Source organism: Gallus gallus, chromosome 4, assembly GCF_016699485.2.
Source record: "Gallus gallus isolate bGalGal1 chromosome 4, bGalGal1.mat.broiler.GRCg7b, whole genome shotgun sequence".
NCBI classification, from domain to species: Eukaryota; Metazoa; Chordata; class Aves; order Galliformes; family Phasianidae; genus Gallus; species Gallus gallus.
Genome location: NC_052535.1, coordinates 42,331,015 through 42,348,907, shown reverse-complemented (window position 1 = coordinate 42,348,907; position 17,893 = coordinate 42,331,015). Strand labels below are relative to the sequence as shown.

Genomic DNA, 17,893 nt, shown 5'->3' with positions numbered 1-17,893 from the left:
AGGCATTAGTTTCAGAACAACCTATGCATGTTCACAATTAATGAAGTAAATCTTAAGCTAACTATTAATTTTTATTTCACACCTCCAATTTAAAGCTTGTCTTAGATTTACTGTATCACTTTTTTTTCAAAGCTATGTATTATTTCTAATATACTACATATATGTTTTCCTTCTCTTTGAAACCAGAAGATATGGGTTACTATATTGACTTATAAATATATATTGACTTTCTATATTGACTTATAAAGCACCATGTAAATTGCTGGCATTTGGCATTAGTCAGAAAACGAATGCAGAGCTGTTAGCAACAACCAACAAAAAATTGTTTTTTTCTGCTCAAGTTTTCATAAATGTGGCTCTACTGAGTAACACGCTGTAAAAAAAAAAAAAAAGAAAGAAAGAAACAATTATACTCTGTTAGATTAATGCTACCTGATCTTACTTTCAGACCTATATGAGCTTTGTAAGCTATTACTAGGTTAGTTGCCATACTAACTGATTTCTTTTATCCACAGAAAAGACACAGTCATCAGTGGCTCAAACTCAAAGATACTGCTTTAAAATATGACTTGTATGGTTGAAAAAAGGGTTTGGGATTGACTCCTTCCAAGCCTTGGCCTCCTGACAGATTTTTTTTTTTCAGATGACTGTGATGTTGACCAGGGCTTTGTAATGGGTTTTATTGATGGGGTACTTCATTGCAGGGAGAACGGAGATTTGAGAGGTTGCTTGGAGCACAAAAGAGGACATGAAAGAAGATGCAAAGGTTGACGCTGGAAACAAGTCAAAAGAAACTGCGTGGCAGATGGTATCCCAGAAAGGAAGGACTCTATGGTAAGATTCAGATGTGAAAGAAAAGTCAGCCCAGATGGTGACTGACAGCACGGATTACAAAACTCAGTTCCCATTGAAGGCAATGGAAGCTTCATTCCAGTAATGAGGATGGATGCCAGTAAAGACTTTTTTTTTTTTTTAATCTTGTTTTCCATGTTTTCCCGAAGAAAGACTTTGCAAACACCTGTGACTGTATAATTCAAGCACTGACATCCGGTCAACATAACAGTTGACAGTGTCATAGTGTAACTTGTACATAAAAGCTCAGAACATTAGCATACATGTATTTAGAAAAAAAGAGAAATAAAACAGTTTTACATCTTTAATATAGCATTGCAAGAGCAGGTTTTAGCAAATAAGCATTCAAAACTAGGTTCCAAGAGAGTTCTCTGAAAATACCTTTCCCATCTTACATGTACTGTTTTGCATTGGCAACTTCATATTATGCTATTCACTTGGAGGAAATAAAAAAGAGAGAATAGAAAAAATAGGAAGAAAGAAAGAATGGAGAGAACGGCTTTTATCTTCACCAGTTACTGTCAGCAAACTATTAAGTGGTATTCTGGTAAGCACCTGGCAAATCCATGATCAGCACAGCCTACAGAATCTTAATGAACAAGGTTTCCTGTAAGTAACCCCTACTGAGGAGAGAGAAAGAAAACATTTCTCTCTTTCTTCTTATCCAGTTATGCCATGCATTCTTGTGGTAGGTTCTATTCATATTGAAATCCAAAATACAGTCTTGATATCAAACAAAGCTCAATACCAGGAAAATGTGAATCATGTGGAAAGAGCAAAATGTCATATTCATAGCTACTGGTACCCAAGAGTTCAAGTTACAAGAGAATGAATATAAAATTCTGCAGATATCTGATAGAGTAATTTAAATACTTTCAGACCACCAGCTTGCCTTCATATGCAATATAAGCACACATTTCCATCCAGTTCTAGAAAGCAAACAAACAAAAAATCCCCACCACAACAACAACAGAGAGCATGGAGAGAGGGGGTCAGTGCCTGTATTAGGACCAATTGAAGCTTTTAATCTTGAAATCATGTTTCTGTCTCCCACAAATATTAATTAATGCACCAAGACACAGATTGATAATAGGAAAATGCGTACTGTTACAGTTACACCTAGTTTAGGATACTCTCTTTCCTGGAGTGTTACATCTCAAATTCACTGTAAAGCTGCAACATTGAATCTTTATGACATTTACTTTTGTCTCTGGCTTAACAGAAAATTGCCCAGCATCCAGTAATTCACTCAAAATTCCCTCATGTTCCACAACTTGATTTTCCATCAGCTACTATAGATGACTTTAGCTTACTCATTATTAGTCTAAGAGTGACTTATGTAAAAGTAATATGAAAATGTCCATCTAGACAACTGTTTGTTTCACACAATGATCCAACAGCACATCATAAGGAAAGATATGAATACATGGCAAACAAAAAACTTCACTTCCCTACAATACTTCTCCAGTCTCTAGCAGCTGGTTCAAGGACTTCACTAGCCAGAGATGGTGTCTTTAGCACTAACTCATTTTTCTTCAATGAATGCATTCAATTGTTTCTTGTAGCCATGCAGAGTTTTAATACCTACAATCCCTGGATCAGAAAGCTCTGCAGTTTAATAGCCTACTCTTCAAAGACCCCTGCCTGCTATTTGTCTTGAACCCAACACACTACTTAATTTGATGTTATTATTTCTATTGAAAGAGAAAGTGAATTAAGTGATCCCTGCATACATTTTCCATGCTACTCTCTTCTACGATGCCTCTATCATGTTTATTCTCAGTACTCTCTTCTCATCAGTCACTCAACAATGAAGCCTTTACATCATTTAGTCACCCTTGATAAGCATCTTTTCCACCCCGTCTGTGATGATTATGATTGCACCAGAATTGCATACAGTATTTCAGAGTGCAAAATGAATTTACACAGTAGTAATAACATGTTATCCTCTTTGAAATGAAAGCTAACATTTTCATAAAACTAATATAAGCATCAAGAGCTCCTTCCTGAGTAGCAATTACTATCTCAAAAGTTATTGCTGTGTATGTAGAACTAGGATTATTTACTTCTGCATTCACCTGATTTTATATATATGCACATTTTATTTCAGGGGGCTCAACAAAGTAAGACAGAAGATTATGTTATAGCAGTAATATTCTGCTGGTATCCTACCCCAGATTTCCCCCTTGCCTTTTTTTCCCCCTTTCTATCCATTACAACAAATCTTCCAAACACCAACCATTGATCCCACAGGTCATTTACTTTTTCAGCACAGATCACTTCAGTCTCCAAGTACAGCAAACTCAAAACATAAGAGTTATTTTTCCTTCCTGAAGATTCTTCTGAAGCAATTTGAATGAATCTTTCAGGATTTGTTTTACATGTTCTCTCCTCTTAAGTGGCTTGATGTTTAAGATGTTTTCTGACCTCCTGGGCATCTCAGTCACTGCCAAGTCACTGTTCTCCTTCATGAGTTGGGATTTTTAATTTCACTGTTTTTATCCCTCTTTCATAGTTAAGAAACCCCTAAATTGACAGAAAAGATTGCTCTAGGGAGGTGCACGTTCTGTTTCTATTAAGGACATTTGCTGAAGTGTACTTTTGGACTACAAACAGTCAGTTCTCAGTTCCCTTTCTAAAAGGCAAATTTAACAAAAACTACACCGCAGCCTAAAGTTCCTGGTGACACATACTACATTACTCAGGTACGTAAAGCACTGCCGCACATTCAAAGTCCGCTGTCTCTGAAGCGTGAGCAAGGCCAGTTTTACTAAGATGGGACTGAATTACTAAATTTGGGGGGGGGGGGGGATTGTTGCTGGTGTCTTGTTTTCATTGTTGGCTAGGCTTTTTTTTTTTTTTTTTTTTTTAAGCTGTAAACTGCGCATAACGTTAAATCTGGAGGAGAAACTGCTTGGAAAAGCAGCCTAAAGTGAAACCCTGAGACACATTCAGGATGTAAAGAAGACATCCTTGTTTTTTGAAAAATGAATGAATGAATAAATAAATAAATTCAGTATGCTCTCATTCCAACACAGTTCTCAAAGAAAAACACAGCAACACTCACTCCTTCAAAAAGGAAAAGAAAGGTAAAGTTACCTGTTCAATAATTAAATGTGTAACTTTTACAAGAAAAAAATTAAATGCACTGTTTTGTTTTTTTTTTTTTTTTTTGAATGAACTTCTGGGAAATGATCTGCATTACAGAATTCTCCCAGCCTACACCACAACAAGCAGCAGCTTCCCACTCCCACGCCAAAGTCAGGGGTGAATCATTCTCATGCTTCTTGGTCTGAAGTACAGGTTGCCTCAATGGGTACATCCTTCAGAACTCAAATGCTGCTTCAGTTCTGCCCAGCCTCAGCAAACACCTCAAGAGAGGTCATAGTGTCCTCTTAAGAAGCAGCTTCAGTTTGCTGTATAAAAATATGAAGCGTGCTTTATTCACACACAGCTTCAATTCACTACAACATTAAAAGCCCACAGGTCATGCCTGTATGATGCAGTTAACATAAAACTAAGAGCTTATTGCAATCAAAATAAATGGATCATTAATCCAGGGTATTCCAAAGCAGCTTTACTAATATGCTAAAATAAATTAGAATAGAGAAGCAAGTTTGCAGTTAGCTTATCTTTAAAAAAAAAAAGTCATAACTCAATAACAATACATGCCAGAGATTCAGACTAGAGACACATGAAAGGAGAGGCATAGGAAACAGGAGAGCAACATGACTTAGAAGCACCAGAAATACATTTGACAGGATACAGAAAGGAACTATCTGCTATGCTTCTTCTGGCTGTATACTTTCCTTTCTTTCATGTTTCCTCCCCATCACTTCCATCCTAATACTCTGGCAGGTTTTCATTCTTCATTATCATGAAAAGAGAGTAGTTGGTCTCTTTAACAACCAGATCAGTAAATGGGAGGTTAATCTGTAATATGAAGAAGGTTACTCAGTGGAAGAGAAGGTCAATCGCTTGATTTTTTTTAAATCACACATCAGGAGAAAAGCAGGTTAGCAAAGCATGTTATAGAGACAGCAGCTCAGGGCAAGTTTTTTGGAACACACTCATTTACTGTCTCCTACACAAATGGATCATACGAGAGTCCACCATATAAAGGGTAGAAAGGACTAACAGGCAGATTGGAAAGAATCAAGAGCATAAATGATATGAGCCAACATCTCTATTGCCCACACGTTGCAAGAAACAGAGAAGAAAAAAAAAAGTTCAGTAGATCATCCAAAGTAGTCACTGTGTAAAAACTGTACATAAAGGCAGCCCACATACAATCTGTGCAGAAAGAGGGACTGGAGAAAAATAAAACAACCACATACAAAACGTCCACATTTATTAAAAAATGGAAAATGCCAAAGACACTTTAGGCTGTACTGAATTCATACCCATAAACATACACTTTCCCACGTATTTGCGCAGCTCCTAAGATTGTTAGGACATGCTACATTAAAAGAAATAAACTCCCTCCCAGTGCAGAAAGCAAAGCAATGGTCTTCTCAGCTCCTCCTGCCCGTAAACAAATGCAGGCTGAATCACAGAATCGTTTGAGTTGGAAAGGACCTTTAAAGGTCATCTAGTCCAGCTCCCCTGCTACAAACAGGGACACCTACAGCTCCGTCAGGTTGCTCAGAGCCCTGTATATTTACACATACATACTTTTATAAAAGATAAAAGGCACACGAAAGCCCACACTGAAAAGCATTTCTGAAGAATTTATTCTACTAGCAGTTTCTTTAAAACACTCTCAAGAAGAGTCTCAACTCTATGTTTTGGTTAGGTTTTAAACTTGATTCAGTAGGATTTCACTCACATAAATCAGAGAAGAAATGTTACTAATATACAAGGACAAAGGAGAGTCTTTCAAGACCTCCCATCTGAAGGGGTTGCAGTGTGCAGGCAGTAAATACATGTTTCCTGGGCTCAATCTCCTGTGTTCATTTGTCACGTGCATCCATTCCAGATGCAGAAGCAGGATGCTGCTTAGCATGATGCCACTTCCATTTCCCTGCACCCATTATAAAATACGGTTTTTCGGCATTGCTTCTGAAGGAGACATCTGTTGTTTGTCTTGAGCATTTGAAGAAAAATGTTTATCTCCCTTGTTCATACTGATGTTGCTTCAGTAAATACACCTTTGTTTTTTATGACTGCACTTTCACTCTACGTGGGGCCAGAAAATGCACTCCAGTACCTGGAATTCCTGAGCAACAACTAAATTCAACCCCAGTTTTATAAAGAATAAGACTCGCTTTTAATAGCAGCTCTTTGTAAAGCAATTCTCTATGCTTTGGGTATGGATGGCTTAAATAATGTCTTGGCATCTTTAATAGCTCTTCATGCCTCCTCTCCTCATGAAGCGAGGAAATAAGGAAGAAGGGGAAACACAGTATATGGTCACAGACCATGCTCCTAATCAAAGCTATATCCCAGTGCTGCAGGAACACTTGTCTGTGAAGCTTTTGCATGCAATTTTTAAGTTTTCTGATAATTGTAAAGCCATCCCAAGTACTTTTTAATGTCCATTTATGCTGTGACTCTAGCCATTTTGTAATTTCAGTGGAAAGTTCATTATTGTATCATAAAAGTTCCAGATTTACATTTTTACACTGATGTTATAATTGCCAAATTTGATCAGCAATTTGACTGTCACTTCAGTTTATATTGAGCCATTCTGGAAAAAACAACATGCGTTCAAGCCTGTCATTCATTTTGAATCCATATCAAAGGCAACATAAAATGTAGTCATTTATCAGAGCCTGAAACACTGCAATATTTTCTTGCAGAATGGCATTAATATGTCTTTTTCATGCATTTTCCATGCTAATGTGAAACTGTTATTCTGTAGAAAAAGCAATCTAAAAATTTCCAGGATTCAAGCAATCAAAATAATTTATCCAGCCATCAAATGAGATTTAAAAACATTAAAGAGCCTAAAATGTGTTCTCTCACCCTGCTCCCCTCCCCCCCAAAAAAGCAACACACAACAAACAACCATCCTACAAGAAACAAACAAGGAGGAAAAAAAAGCAAGAAGCAGTGGTGTACTGCTATGCTGAAAATAAGAGGTCTTTCCCCATTAAAGGGCCACAAGAGGCATTCTGATCATACAGAAAAACAATATGAATACCTGCATTAAAACCTGAATTATATTTTGTGTAGGACAGATTCAGAGCTGGTGAGACATTGAAGAATATTATTTCTGCCTAAATTTAGGTAAAATTGGCCCTCTTCTAAAGTATCCCAGCTTTGGCTAATTACTACTGCACCTCTAATGGGCTTTGTCAGGAACTGGAAAAATCTTGCCAAACCTATGGTTATTCTGCTCAAAAGAGAGATTTCTCTTGCAAGTATCTGCTAGAGCTAGCTGTTATAGGAAGAGATCTTACAGGAGGGAACACCTCAGATCTCACATGTGCACGTGCACGTACCTGATCTTGCCTACTCTGACACGACCGCATCAAGCCACACGTTACAGTACACACACAAGCACTAGCGCAGGGACTGAATGGCAGAGCAGAACCACAAACTGTTACAGACAATTATGTTATCTAATGTGAAACTGGGAGATTTAATCACAGTGAGGCAAGAGCATATGGGGTGAAGCACTTATCTCACACTACAGAAGCCGCTAGAGTTGCAGGGTTGCATGTGGAGAGTCTCTATTTCCCAGACATCAGCTCTGAACAGAGAGACAGGGAGCCCTTCTGCTTCCTCATCTTCACCTACAAGCAGAACTTGTACAGTCTGGTTATAAAATGTTCTTTCTTGTCCTAACCATTTGTTTACATGCTCCTAGTACTTAATTTATAGAACACTATTTTTGGAGAGCAATAATAAATAAACAGGTTAAAAATTCCTAAACAAACTCATCTATTATTCCACTTGTATTCTAAGTACAGGTATGAAAAATTATGCTTCTTTAAGCAAATGAGCACCTTAACTTAGTCTGATAAATCTACACTTACACACTCCAGTGAGCAATCCAATTTTCAGAGCACCCTGTTTTAACACGAGTGTCCTGACCAAATCCTAGTTCAGATAATTACTCTGCCTGGCTACATCTCTTAGCGGCATTGCATCCTGTCATAAACTGCCATATAGCATGGAAGCAAACTGCTAAATCCCCACTGCATTTTAAGCTCAGAATCAATGGCTTATCACTGATTGATGAAACATTTAAATCGTAAGGGCCCGATTTTCTGGTCTGCTATGTCCCATTTACACTTTAAGTTCATTGTTTTTTACAGACAGCAATGGGCCGGGTGCAGGGAGCTGCACTGGCTGGGGCTCCCATGAGCTGCCACAGCCCAACTCATCAGTCCCAGACCTTTCCACTCCATGCAGTTTGCTGCTCACAGGGTTCTGAAGAACACACACAAATATTCTTCAGCTACATCAGGAAAGAGTCCTGACAGATGACAATCGGATGAAGCATCTGCCAAATGCTGCTATGTCCTGTCACTGGAGACTTGGCTGAGAGTTTCAAGCCCTGGATGGTAACCAACAGGAGATGGGGGGGCAATGGGGTGCTGTAGCTGTCTATTAAATCCATGTTTCAGCCAATGACTGCTTCCTAAAGTGAGAAAAGAGCTCCTGAAAACACAGGAAAAAGAGGGGATATGGAATTCCTTTTATAAGATAAGCCAAGAGATCTGAAAGTGGCAGTGCAGGACAGTTCCATACCTGTGAAACACTGCCTGGAGCAGGAACATAGCAGTCCTGACCCACGAAGGTACAGGCATCCAGCCTGGAGTGGCATTTCCTACGGTAGCTGCACACACACCTCATCGTTTGTGTTCCTATAGTTCTGTTAATATATTGCTATTAGCTTGGTGTTTAAATAGCTGTCTTGAATTACCAGGTGTTTGCATTGACTTAGAAGCATACTTTCTCCTCTATGAAGACAGATATGAAAATTACAGAAATGAAGGTAAAGAATTTGAAAGAGAAGCAGGACATCCTATTAAGTTCAGGGTTTTTTCCACTCCTTCTCCCATGATGCAAGCTTCACCTCCCAGGCAGACGTCCCCATGTAGGCCTCTTCCCAATGGTTTTTCATAAAGATGGGAAGGAATTCTCCATCAAAGGCATATTTTGACAAAGATTGCACAGCCCAGCCCATCACCCCATGCTGCTCCTTCAAATGTGGCAATTCTCAAAAAGAGCTGGAAAGCAATGAATCACAATAGAGCTTGACCTTAAAAACCAGTTTACACTGACATTCTCAGAGAGGAGCTGGGACAGAAGGTTGACATCTCCTGTTAAGGCCTTTTCACATTTTAAAGAAACATTAAAAATTGGGAGTGCTGTTTTGTTCAGTTGAGGTAATTTTGTCTCATGACTGTGAGGCACGTTTCTGATAGATGTAAGATTTTCAGCTGTGGATTCCTGAGCTGCACCGTATTTAACTTGTCAAGCTCCGAATTAATTTTGGTAAGCCTTATCTAAAGTAACCAAACATGCCTTCTCCTGGCCCGGGTCCATCAAAATAGTTAGCATACACTCAGTTTTGCTGAAGTCAATTGCTATAAATGCCTGCATCAGCATATTGCTAGATGCAGAACATAAGTTACCTGTCTGAGCATTAAAACGAAAGGAAAAAAGAAAAAAAAAGAGAGAAAAAATAAAGAAAAATAAGCTGAATTTTTCTTTCTTTCTTCTCTTCGGTCACCTGTCTGCACACATGGGCTGCATCTCACAGAGCCACACATGCAGGGCATGGTGCAGCCTGGCTCCCAACCACAATGCACCCACAGCGTGCTGCGGTTCTCTGGACCCAACCACAAGAGCTTCACTCCCCACACAGGGAGGTGAGGACGTCTAGGAAAGCAGTGTGCGGCATCATGCCTGAGGAGGGGATGAAGCAGAGCTTGGCATTCATCCGTGAGCAGTGAGGGTTCCTGCATCCCGCTGCTCAGCTAAGGGAACGGAGTCCCCACTCATCCCTGCAAGATATCCACATGTTGGCAGTACAGAGCTTTCTCTATCTGACATTTTCATTCCTATGAATCTCAAATGACTGTGCTTTAAAAAATATGGCTACACACAATAACAATAGTGAAAACACATTACCAACACAAAGTTAAATGGAAATACTAGTAAGTATAAAAAGCAGCCCATTTTAACCTCCAAGATATACTCTGTTTAGCAACACTGCTGAAAATTGATAGGTATTAAATTAACCACAGGAGGGCTCCCTCTGGTATACTGAATACAACAGAAACATACTGTTAATTGCCAAAAATAATATCGTATCTTAAAACTAACAACGGTTTCAGACCTCAAGTGATATTTTCCTCAGTAGGCTCCAATATTTACAGGGGAATAAAACTATACATGAGCAATTCAGATAAAAAAAAAAGTGAATTACATAAGTGTTAACTGTCTGACTGTTAAATACTTGGTGGCAAAGAGACTGCCAGTGCACTGTCTGTCGAGGCACTAAGGGCTGCCATGCAGCGCCCTGTACAGGGGCCATGGGCAGCCACACACCGGCACAGCAGCAGAGGGAGCCAGAGAAGAAATGGGGACTGGACACACAGGGAACACACAGGAGAGGAACGAGGACCTGCCTCAAACAGCACATGCACAGAAAGTGAGGCATCATCTTATCAGTAACTCTTATTTACTGTCAGCCACACACTCCCCAATATAGTAAAAGTTAGCAATGGTCAAGCAGCTGCTTTTGTGGACTTTGTCACCCTATTTACTACTCTGCTAGCAAAGAAAACTCTTCTACCTCACAGGTTTATGGTGAAAGCAACCATCAGTAACTAAGACAGCAAAACAGATACCTACATAACCAGCCAACTTCTGTCAGGGCAATAATAGGAAACAGGCACCTACCCATGTCCTAAGCCAGCTATGCTTAGTGCAGCAGTTTGGAGCTGTTGAAATTAACTGGAAAGGCATTGAAAATACGGTAATGGAGAAAAAAAAAGGAATGTTTCACTTCTAAGATGCAACTTTTCACGCAGCAAAACTGACTGGCCTAAGCAAGGCACCCAAGAGTGCGCCAGCAGTGAGCAAATGGAGCTGACTGTCCCTCCAACAACCATGACCACCAGTTCAGCCTCGGGCTAAGTGTGAAATTTCACTTCTTTCATGGACTTCAGAAACTAATGACCTTTGCAAGATAGATTTCAGCTTCCACAGCCACCAGACCTGGAAGCCGTATCTTGTCCCTGTTTTCCAAACTGCACATACCCAGGACTTGTCACAGCTATGTTCTCACTACCCTGATGAGTTGATTAGACACATACTTGACATATCCTAAGAGAAAGACCTAATCATTGGACTAACAAGAGAGAAATATGGGATTCACAGGACAAGGGAAGGAGAGCATGACTCTGTCCCATTGAACAGAGCCTTCCTCTGGCAGGATGCCTAGATTTTGATCTCTGCTTTGGGTACAGTGCATGCATTTGGGGGGGGGGGAGGGGCACAAACACCAGAATAAAAAAAGTGCAAACACCATTAGACCTGAAGTGGTCAGGCAGATGGACTCTGTGACCTTTGAAGGTCCCTTCCAACCAAACTATTCTGTTCTATTTTATGAGAGCAATGAGAGCATGAGCCGCAGCCACAGCGCTTCCCATAGAAGTGCCTGAAGCAGAAGGGTGATGTTGCACGCAACACTGCACCAGAGCATAAGCAAAACAAGGCAAGAAATCTACCTTCTCATACAGGTGTCAGGAATTACTTCACTAGACTGCTCTCCTTCTTCAGCCAACACCACTTGCATCCCATAAAAACAGGCACAAAGTCATCTCATAACACTTTGCACCAAATACCAATATTACGATCACTGGAAAGCTGCAGCAGGAAATTTCATTCTACTACATGAAGTTCTTTTTCACCTATTGCAACTGTATAAAAGAGCAGGTTACAGCCTTACTGCTGCCAGATAAAGAAGCACTAACTTCAGTTAGCATCAGAGTAGCCAGGTTTGTGCTAGGATTACATCCTGCTGGTTGTACTATGCTGTTCCCACAGCAAACTAAGCTGAAGTTAAAACCTCTACCAGCATATACTAATACCTAAACAACATGCCTTGAGATTGTCCCAAAAGAAAGTATCAAACAGGATACAGGATACTAATATCACAAGTAATATCTCAATGACAAAATAAGAAAAAAAAAATTAAACTACAGAAACTATCATCAAACCTCAAGGATACTAAAATGTGATAAAGAATTCATAAGGCTTCTTTAATTTCAATTTCTTTTATTCCTGTAGTTTAGCAAAGAAGACCAAAACAAACTTTAGAGGTGAGGGGACATTTCACACACAGAATTTTGTCTGTACTGCCTCATTGTCAAGCAATATTTTACAGCACTTTGCTCCATGTAAGGCAGATCTTAATCTCTGGACCTTCACTTTTGAAGCCTCACTTTAAATACTGTGCTAACCTAAATGTAATTAACAGTATTCAAAATACATTGACCAAACGATAATATCATTATCACTAGTGAAAACCTTGGAAAAATATGTTAGGCAAAAATGAAGTTTTACAAAACACTCAGAGGTTAATAATGCACAGAGCACTAACATATGGTAATCAGAATCATTAATACTGCCTGAAATCAGTGTTGTCAATAGCATTTCTTTATCTTATAATCTGTCCTAAAGAGGAAAAGATGAGCTGCTCTGCTCAGAAACCGACAGAATTTGCACAGTGACAAAAATATCTTATGTAACTTCTTGAAGCATGACTTTAAAGAAGAAAAAATGTCATCTGATGTTACTATACTAGAATTTTTAGGTAACACTAAAGAGCACAACTGCCCTCTCCGAGGTACTGGGACATATGGCACCCAGGGGACACCGCTCACTTACACAAGCAGACTACTTGTGGCACACAGACTGCATTTGAACCCTGCTGTCAGGGTCACCATCCCTGCCCAGCCAGAGCCACAGCAGGCAGGCAAAGTGGCTGAGAAACTGGCAGAGCCCCATTCCCAGCCCAGTTTGGAGACGTCTGCTTCAGCAATGCTTTGCCAAGTTTCATCCTCCCTTAGTCAGAGTATTGGGATTTCACCGCCTCACCTCCTCAGAAACACCTGATGATCAGAAACATTGTTTAGCTGTTATTAAAACACGAGGGCACTAATTGTAATGGCTGCATTACTGCCAGCAGCAGAGCAGCACCAGACATGCATTCAGTATGCGGTTAATATATTAACTCATGATAGCTCTGTCCCTCTTCCACAGTCATTATATTCCATAACAAACTGACTGCCTTGTGCCTCCACCTGCGGACCTGGGTAACCTAACACTAATTCAGCGCAAGCCGTAAGTCGGTAACAGTTCCAGTGGGATTGACCTTAAACTGATGTTAAGTCACTCTACACATAGAGTAATGGTACGCCAAGGGCAAAGTCAGAGCCTCAACACTCAGTGCAGTCATTCACCTTCTGATAAGAGGGGAGCAAAAAGTTATCTATTATGACGTTTCTAATGTGGTCTTCTCTGTTAGTATATTCTTTCTAGCACAGACTCAATGACCACCTTCTTGTGATCTATTTTATGCTTAGAGAGCTGAACTCAAAACTTGCATTGCAACCTTCATTCCTTGCGTGCACTTTGGGTTATGATGCACACACCAAAAGGCACAAGGACTGTGACTGTATCGTGCTCTGCCTCTGTCAACCTGCTGCGCTTACAGGACGTGATATTTCCAACACCTCAGCTCTACCAGTGACAGTAGAACTACACTGGAGTCAGCTGCAAGGTTCAAAGTTTCATTGTCAATTTTATTGTTTTCCCATTAAACTAAACCCACTTCTGCTTAATTAGCATTCAGGTGAGGAAGAAGAAGAAAAAAAAAGGAAACTAGTAAAAGAAAACCCTTTCAGAAAACTTAAGATTTAAATGTTCTTCATTAGTACATCTCACTAGCCCTTCACATATGTTCAGCTGCTGCTCTCCAAGGTATTCTTACATCATTTTTATCTGGCAGCATTTCTTTTTTTGACACTATTTCCCAGTGACTGCTATCCAGTCACGCTATACTCAGGGCTCAGACTGGAACACACAAAGTTCACCTCATCTCAAGACATACTGCCCTTTTAAAAGCCACGCAACAAACACGGGAAGGATTATTTGCATTGAGCTCTTCAACTTTCCTAAATCACAATGTAAATCAGACACAGCGAAGACTACAGCATGCACCCTGCAAACTGATGACAGACACTTGCAATCAGGTATAATTTTCTTTCAGCAGAAATTATTTCCAACTGAAGTCTAGCACCTGACATCTACTGCATGTTAAAACCCTCAGAAGGACAGAGTAAGCTTCAAATTAGGAAGCTACCCTTCACCTCCTCCTAGCGTAATTAGGGTATCCTCCATTCAGCACATTTCATTACTGAACTGATGATGCTTCAGAGGACTAACTTCCAGCAGCTTACAGAAACAAAAAAAAACCAAGCACGTTATTGTTCAGTGGAAGCAAGTGACTTAAATAGCCAGCATGTGGAGAATGTGTTATATACACAGGTGCTGACCCCTGACATTAAGACCACTAATGCACCAAAGTGACACACGGTGCTGTCTAATGCACTCCACCACCAAGGCAATGCGACTAGAAGACCAAGCAACCTCATAGTTTCTTATTAGTGACCTATAAAACATTTATATTGTATTTAAATCACAATTACAGTGATGGTGTTGAAGCACAGCAGTGTTGAGCAGAACACACATAAGCTTTGGTAAATTGCAGGCAGGGTTTTAAAGCACTACGTTTAAGCACAACTCCCTCAAACTAAACTTCCCTCGATGCAGGTCTCACTGTGATTTATGAGCCGTACAGAAACCCAACGAGGGAAAGAATAACTTCAGGGGGAAAGAAACAACAACAACAAAAAAAACAAGACAGAAAGCAATCAACATCTTATGTCAACTACTGTTATTAATAACGGTGAGAGAGGCAGTTGCAAACTGCGAATATTTAGAAGCCCGCTGTGGCATCAATCTGACAAGAAGTTACACGCAGCGTACACCGGTGATGTCCAGAAGACAAAAAAAAAAAAAAATACAAGAAAAAAAAGGCTGTCGAACACTCCTCTGAGTTTTCAATAGAGAGGAGAGCGGTGAGTTGGCTAGAGGGATGGCGAGCATCCAGCCGCACACCGCCAGACAAACCAAAGTTGCGGGCGGAACTCCGCTCCTCTCAGCACAACCCGCTGCCTTCAGCACGGCGCTGAACGCCCCCCAGCCTTCCTGCTCCCTGCCCGGCCCGCCCGGCACCCCACGCTTCCTCCCGCAACTTTAACAGCACCGACCCGCTCAGCCCGGAGAGCTCCCGCCCGGCGCGGCTACCTGAGGCTCAGCGGGCTCGGCCGGCTTCACCAGGTGCTTCTCCCTGTAGAGAGACCAGAGGCCGATGTCGGGCAAGAAAATCAGCGCCGCGGTGAAGAGCAGCGTCATTTGCAGAAACCTCTTCTGTTTCCTCTTCATGGCCAAAGCCGGGCTGCCGCCGCGGGGCCGCGTCCTTCCCTCCCCGCCGGAGAAACTTCGTCCGCACGCCTCACGCCCGCCCGCCCCGTGCCCGGGCGGGGCTGCCCCCCGCGGCGGAGGCGGAGGCGGTGGCGGCGGGGCCGGAGCTGGCGGCTGCTCTCCCCGCCCCGGCGCGGCGCTGAGCGGCGGAGGGGCCGCCCCCGCGGGAGCGCATGGAGGCACCTGAGCGCGGAGCGGCACGGCTCGGCGCGGGGCGAGACGGCGAAAAGGAATTGGAAGCGGGGGGGCGGAAGGCAAAATAATAACAATAATGACACAAAGACAGCGCGGCCGAGTAATGCGGGAGCGCCGGGGATGCGCGGAGCCGCCTCACATCCCCCTGCCGCCCGGGGCGGGGAGGCGCGGCATCGTGAGCTCATCAAGCGCAGTTTGCTAAGCAAGAGTTAAAATACGTCTATATTAAAAAAAAAAAAAAAAAAAAAAAAAAAAAAAAAAAAAAAAAAAAAAAAAAAGAGGAGCTGGGAGGCCGGCGCGGTGGCACAGCGCTCCCCTCCGCCGGGGGGTCGGGCGGCTCGGCTCGGCTCGGCTCCCGCAGCACGTGCGGTGGGATCGAGGCAGGGCGGGGCAGAACAGCTGCCGTCTGTCGCCGCCGCGCTCCCTCGTGCCGTCGGGGCCGCGCATCTCCGCGGATCAATGCAGCCCCGCGGGGGCGGCATTGATGCGAGGCCGCGGGCCGGAGCCGAGCATCGCCGCGGCGCAGGGGCACCGGGACTTGCAATTCCCGTTCTGGTCCGTCCTCCTCTGCGCTGCGTGGACTGCGGGAGGAGCCGCACCGGACCGGGAGCCGTGGGACGTTCCCCCCGCTCCGGGAGGATATTCGAGAGTTGAGGGTGTCGAGGCCGTGTGGCTCCGCTGCCTTGTTGCATCATTTGGGCTCCGGGTCGGAGTTCAGCTGCTCGCTCCTAGGTCACCGTTCCCTTTCCTCTAAGCAGTACGGGAGAACGCTCGCGGTAACCCCACTGCGAGCCAGCGAGAGCCCTTTCAGCTTCAGTGAATTGAGCAGCAGGGAAATGTACCCACTTGGTAGCATACGTTTAGAACATATGTCATAAAATAATGATCCTTTTTTTCTGACCCGTGTATAAAAATTATCAGCTGTGGCCCACATTTATATTGATGGTTTAAAATATTTCCGAGTGTTGGGGTCTGAAATCTACAGTGAGAACTCTCTTCCTGTGTCCAGAGTGTATCTCTAGGAATGGCGGGAAGCAGTGCTGCCCTTCCCATGGGTGAGATTGATCTCGTCCAACTGCAGAACTGCCTTTTGCTGAAAGCATTTCCTACACATGCATAATACAATAGGATAGGCAGCTAGCGATTATTTTTAGGAGAGTAGCTGGAGATAAAGGGAAGCCTGTGGGAGGAACAGAAGTCTGAAGGTGGGGTGGGAGGGAAGAGTGCAATGCTGAGAAGTAGGACTAGGAGGGACCTCAGAAGGTCAGCTCCCACACGGCTCTGCCCCAAGGCACGATCAGTGCACCTCTGTCATTCCTGACAAGCGCTGGGCTAACTCATCCCGGAGCCTCCAGCGACAGCACCACTCCAGCCTCTTCAGACAATCTGTTCTGACTTGCAGCTACAAACTTTTCTCTCATGTGTAACATAAACCTGCTTTGCTGTGATTTCAGGCAATGACACCAAGGATAAAACACAGTATTCTCCTCAGTTTTTACATTGCAAAAGCCCACTTCTTCACGTGGTGTTCCACAAACAGTCCAGGACATAACAACCGCTGATGTGTTTTACCGCTCACCAGGAAGGCCTTCAGCTGATCTGTATCTCTCTTGAAGTCCAACATACAAAACTGAGCATGATATGCCACTTGGGACCATTTAAGTGCTTGTAGGAGAAGAAGGGTAATTGTGCACAGGTCACAGTGCGTGCTTTTCTTAAGCTTCCATGTGGAATGTATGCTTTGTTTGCAGCAGCTTTATGCTGTTACCTAATGACCGTTTAGTGACAGCTTTAAGCTCCGGTTGTTAAGGTTTTCCTTGAACCAACTCCCACCTCTTCCATTGTTCCCATCTCTGTCCCTATGGGTGAATACATCTCCCTTTTGCCCTGTTTCCACTGAATATTATCATTTTTCTTCCAGAATCTCTCTTCAGTTTGTGAAAAGCACTTTGTGTTTAAGTCTGTCATATACAAATTTAATAAAAATAATTTCTATTCTTTAAACCAGGCTGTTAGTGTGAACTTCAGTGGATTCAGATCCAGGACAGATAGAGCCTTGCAGAGCTTTGCAAAAGAAAGCCTCCTGCATTTAAGAGTGAACCACTGATACTTTATTCTCTCTGTAGTTTCCAGGCAATCCTGCGCTCACCTCCAGTAGCTGCAAGACCTATGTGAACTAGTCTTTCTTAGACCAGCATCATGTGCAAGGCTTTGCTCTGTTGTCTTAGTGCCAAAGGAGAAATTTCAGTATTTTTCTTTCACCCCAGCTAGCCTACAAGGATGTCATGGTACCAGGTCCAAAACAATTACATTAAAAATTTTGTTTGGT

At 42.3% G+C, this 17,893-nt stretch overlaps 1 protein-coding gene across 1 annotated transcript in view; it reads right to left on the bottom strand.

Moving 5' to 3' along the window:
• Positions 1-15,427, bottom strand: part of GALNTL6 (polypeptide N-acetylgalactosaminyltransferase-like 6) — a 429,682-nt gene extending 414,255 nt beyond the window's left edge. Inside the window, exon 1 of the mRNA XM_420520.8 lies at positions 15,193-15,427. Coding sequence (XP_420520.3) covers positions 15,193-15,330 — 138 coding nt within the window. The 5' untranslated portion in view covers positions 15,331-15,427. The remainder of the gene's footprint in view (positions 1-15,192) is intronic.
• Positions 15,428-17,893: the final 2,466 nt, after the last annotated feature.